Source organism: Triticum aestivum, chromosome 1B, assembly GCF_018294505.1.
Source record: "Triticum aestivum cultivar Chinese Spring chromosome 1B, IWGSC CS RefSeq v2.1, whole genome shotgun sequence".
Taxonomy (NCBI): Eukaryota; Viridiplantae; Streptophyta; class Magnoliopsida; order Poales; family Poaceae; genus Triticum; species Triticum aestivum.
The window spans coordinates 173,123,546-173,128,415 of record NC_057795.1 but is presented as its reverse complement, the minus strand read 5'-3'; the positions used below and the strand labels follow the sequence as shown (position 1 = coordinate 173,128,415).

The 4,870-nt window shown below is 53.4% G+C and overlaps 1 protein-coding gene across 1 annotated transcript in view; it reads right to left on the bottom strand.

Annotated features, from left to right (window-relative positions):
* The window catches only part of LOC123114204 (uncharacterized), a 12,083-nt gene extending 7,219 nt beyond the window's left edge, over positions 1–4,864 (bottom strand). Inside the window, exons 1-5 of the mRNA XM_044535591.1 lie at positions 4,592–4,864; positions 4,433–4,495; positions 4,288–4,343; positions 3,333–3,426; positions 3,187–3,247 (exon numbers count right to left, since the gene is read on the bottom strand). Coding sequence (XP_044391526.1) covers positions 3,187–3,247; positions 3,333–3,426; positions 4,288–4,343; positions 4,433–4,495; positions 4,592–4,744 — 427 coding nt within the window. The 5' untranslated portion in view covers positions 4,745–4,864. The remainder of the gene's footprint in view (positions 1–3,186; positions 3,248–3,332; positions 3,427–4,287; positions 4,344–4,432; positions 4,496–4,591) is intronic.
* Positions 4,865–4,870: the final 6 nt, after the last annotated feature.

The window sequence follows — 4,870 nt, the reverse complement described above, 5'->3', positions numbered from 1 at the left end:
AGGCCGTTGTGGCCAAGTGGACTGCCCGCGTGCCGCTCCGCACCGTGCCATGACCGGCGTGGACTCTTGGCAGTTTTGCGCCAAGCTTGCCCGCCAATTTATGAAGGGCTGGGGCGCGAACCTTGGGCGTGATCTGCGTGAGTGCAAGGCCCTCCTGGGTGCCATCCAGGCCTTGGACGCTCGCGCTGACACGTCCGGGATCTCTCCTGACGAGTGGATGCTGAGATATGACCTCGAGGACTAGCTATCGGTCATCTATTCTGATGAAGAGGCTTACTGGCGACTGCGCGGCACCCAACGGTGGGTGCTTCGTGGTGATGCCAAGACGGCTTATTTCCAGGCGATCGCCAATGGCCGGCGTCGCCGGAATTCCATCCACTCTCTGTGGGTCGGCGATGCTCAGCTCACTCGCCCCTCGGACATCCGAGTGCACGTCGACGGCTTCTATAAAGCCCTTTTCTCCCCCACCCCTCAGGGTGGGGCTGCGCTGGCACCTGACACCTGGTCGGGTGCACAGCTAGTTTCCGCCGAGGCCAACGCGGCCTTGGTTGCCCCATTCTCGGAGGATGAAGTCCTGGCGGCAATCAAGGGCATGAACCCCTCCTCGGCTCCGGGTCCAGATGGTTTGTCGGTCTCGTTCTTCAAAACGTTCTGGCAAACTATCAAACCTGAGGTCATGGACCTTGGGCGGCTGAACTACGGGATCATTACCCTCATCCCTAAGGTTCCGGGCGCCTCCAACATTCGCCAATTCCGCCCGATCACGGTGATCAACATGATCTTCAGGATATTGGCTAAAGGGTACGCCAATAGGGTGACCCTTCTTGCGGACTCTGTCACCCACCCCAACCAAGCAACCTTCATCCAAGGCCGGTTTATTTTGGATGGGGTGCTGGTTTTTCACGAGGTCCTTCATGAAGTCCGCTCCAAACACCACCGCGCGATCTTCCTGAAGCTAGACTTCCACAAAGCCTATGACACCGTTCACTGGCCCTTCCTTCGAGAAGTCTTGCTCCGTAAGGGATTCGACGACCGTTGGGTGACCCGCGTTATGTAGCTGGTCTCCTGCGGCCGGACTGCGGTCAACATCAACGGTGAGATCGGACCCTTCTTCCCCACCTTATGTGGGGTCCGCCAGGGCGATCCGTTCTCCCCGTTCTTATTCAACATGGTGGTTGATGCCCTTGTGGTCATTCTTGATAAGGCCAAAGCCTGCGGCCACCTTCGTGGCGTCGTCCCCCATCTTGTTGGGGAGGGAGGGGTCTCCCTCCTCCAATATGCGGATGACACCATTGTTATGGTGGAAGGCTCAGCGACCGACACCAACCTAAAGTTCCTCCTCCTCTGTTTCCAACAGATGTCGGGGCTTACCATCAACTTCGATAAGAGCAAAGTGATGGTCCTTGGCTATCCTCCTGAGGAGGCGGTGTCCATTGCGGATCGGCTTAACTGCCTCCTGGGTTCCTTCCCCACGACCTACCTGGGGATACCCATTAGTGATTCCAGGCTCACCGTTGCTGACCTCCGCCCGACGGTGACCCGGATGCAGCACCGTGTTGAACCTTGGCGGGGACGTTGGCTGTCGAAGGCGGCGAGGGTGATTCTAATCAACTCCTCGCTGGCTAGCCTGCTCTGGTTTCTCATGAGCTTCTACAGCCTTCATGAGACCCTCCATCAGGAGGTTGCTAAATACCAGTCAAGGTTCTACTGGGCGGGTGAGGGTGACAAGCAGAAGTATCATATGGTGAGCTGGCCAGACATCTGCAAACCCAAGGACCAGGGTGGCCTTGGGATCCTGTCATCTCGCCGCATGAACATTGCTCTCCTGACCCGCTGGCTGTGGCGTATCGCCAATGGGAAGGGAGGCCTCTGGCTGACCATCATCCGTAATAAATACTTGAGGGGACAACCTCTGGCCTTTTGCCAACGTACAAGTAGCTCCCAGTTCTGGCAGTCCGTGGTCCAGCTTCTGCCCGTCCTTCGCCTCAATACGTCCATCTCTGTTGGATTCGGGGCCTCGACGTTGTTCTGGTTCGACCGATGGCTTGGGGACTCCCCCTTGGCTGTGCGGTTCCCAGAACTATTTGCCATTGCGGCTGACCCTCGGGTCTCTGTCGAGACGGCCCTTATTGACTTAGGGCGTCTCGCTTTCCGTCGCCCCTTCGGCCCTCTCGAGGTGGCTGCTTGGGACTCCCGCCTCCAAGACGTGGCCCTGATGCCGATGAACGTTCAGGAGGACCAGGATGCCATTTCCTGGCACCTGGAGCCGTCTGGCCGCTTCTCCACGAAGTCCTTGTATGCGGTCATCGCACCATCGACGGCCCCGAAACCGTTTAGCCTGATATGGGACATCCGCCTCCCTCTGAAGATCCGGATCTTTCTATGGCAATGGATCCGTGGACGCCTCCCCTCTGGATCGAAGTCCTCAAGCGTAACGGCCCGGGCGATGGGATCTGTCCCATATGTGGCATGATCGAGGATGCTAACCACATCTTCTTCTCGTGCTCCACTGCCCAGTTCATGTGGGCCTGCTTCCGCGAAGCGGTCGGTGGCTAGTGGTGCAATACCAACTTCCCCAACCTACTTGCGGAGCTGACCGCCTCCCCTCCCCGCTACCGCCATATTAGATGGCTGTGCGTTGGGATCCTAGCCTAGACGCTTTGGAACATTCGCAACAAGCTTGTCATTCAGAAGGTCCCTCTTCGACGTGCGACTGACGCTATCTTCAAAATGTGTGGCTACTTGCAGCTTTGGCGGCCACTTAGCCGCCCCCAGGACCGGGACGTCATCACCAACCTCCTCGCCGATCTTCGCTCGATGGCGCTCCGCGTGGCTCCCCCGCTTCCGCCCCCTCCGCCTGAGCCCGACTAGGCTGCTGGACTCCTTTGCGCCTTGCGCCTTCTGTGCGCCATGCGCTGTGTTGAGTGCGTTTTGGGCTTGTTGTGTTGTGCCCTCAGCTCGGACCCTCGTGTCTGTTTGTTTGCTTGTGAACCTCCGTGTCTGTGTGTCTGTGTGTGTGTGTGAACTTGTGTGGAACCTTGTGGAATGCTTGATGTGGGCGGTTGCTTTATAATATAAAGCGGGGCGAAAGCCTTTTTCGGTAATACATCACTACAGATGCTAGGGATATAAACTTCTAAATACATAGAAAAAGGTATTGTGAGGAGAGGCCATAGCATTACATACAATGGTGAGGCATGTCCACTACTTTAGCCGTAACACCAAGCAAATCGTTTCCAGTGTATTTCTGTATAATCAAAAGCAGATAGTTATAAGCAGAAAGAAAGTATTCCCCCTGGAATTACATATATAACAGTTAACAAGGGACTCACTAAATGGAAATCAATCAGTGGAACTTCAGAGCTTTTGCGATTAATAACATAAAGCCAAGGAACATGGAACTTTTCGTGTCCAATCTGAAATGTTCTGCATAGGAAGGACCATGTAAGACAGACACATTTCTGCAAAAACAGATCATTCACAAAACACAGATATGGTACAACTATCATTACTATTTACAAATTTTACCATGCACGCCAGCAACCTTATGAATTTCCTTGACTTGATAATTACTAAGTCTAAGTTCAATACCCCCTCCGTTCCAAAATATAGTGCTTCCTCTATTCCCGTGCTTCAACTTTGACCATAAATTTAACCAACGAGACCGACTGCGGCGGGAGCAAAAGTTATACAACTGAATTCGTATTCAAAAGAAGTTTTCAATTATATAATTTTTTCTCCCGACACAGTCGGTCTCGTTGGTTAAATTTATGGTCAAAGTTGGACCTCGGGAAGCGTGGGCGCACTATATTTTGGAATGGAGGGAGTATGTTTTAACCAAACAAGTACCGTGAGATAGCATAAATTTTGCATACCACAAAACCTTCTGGACCACAGAATGTATAAACATAAATCAGGAGTCGTAGTAGTGGTAGTATATCACCAATTCAGATTTGCAAATTTAGATCTTTCATGAAATGATTGTATTGAATTTGATGTGACACCAATTTGCATTTGCGAAATCAGATGTGTCATGGCATGGATGTATGAATTTTCGGCAGAAAACTGCATTACGAATTACAGTAAACAACAGTCATCATTCATTCACAGTGCACCTATAACATTAGGCCAACCCTCCACCCACCCTGGAAAATCCAGCATCTTGTAGTCTTGGAACCAATTATCCAATTTGACCGATTCACACAAGCAATTTGCCTCAAATGTTGTAGGGTGGCAGCGTCAAAAAATTCTTGAGGACAAGTGTAAGCTAAGAGATCTAAATCTTACATCTTATACGGATCCGCACCGGTGAACCCTGTCGGCTTGGGGATCGGCATCAGCACCTGCACGAACGAGAGAACAAAATCACGGATACGCCCCACACGCGAATCCCCAAAGGTCGAACCGTGGAGCAGTTCCGAGAAACCCTCACCTCCCGGTTGACCGCGAAGACCGGGCAGTGGCGGCCGATGACGTCGAACCACACCGACCTCGACTGCAATAAGAACCGCACGGGTCAGACGAGGTGAAACGAACGAATTCGCCCCAGAGCATCTAGGCTCTGAGTAAGGGCATGGATCGATCTGATTACGCCGTGGTACTGGCCGGAGCGGAGCATGGGGATGATGTCGCCGGGGCGGTAGGCGGACGAGAGGGGGAGGAAGAGCGAGCTGATTAGCAGCAAGGGGAGGAGGAGCAGGAGGAGGCGGTGGTTGGTGGTGGCGGGGCTCCGGCGAGTGGCCATGGTGGTCGCCGGAGTCGGCAGCGGGAGTGGAGACGGGGCACGAATGGGGTACGTCAGATTTGCTGATGCTTACTGGACTTGGCTAGCCGATGCTGGCCCATTACTTGGCCCAGTAATGCAATGATA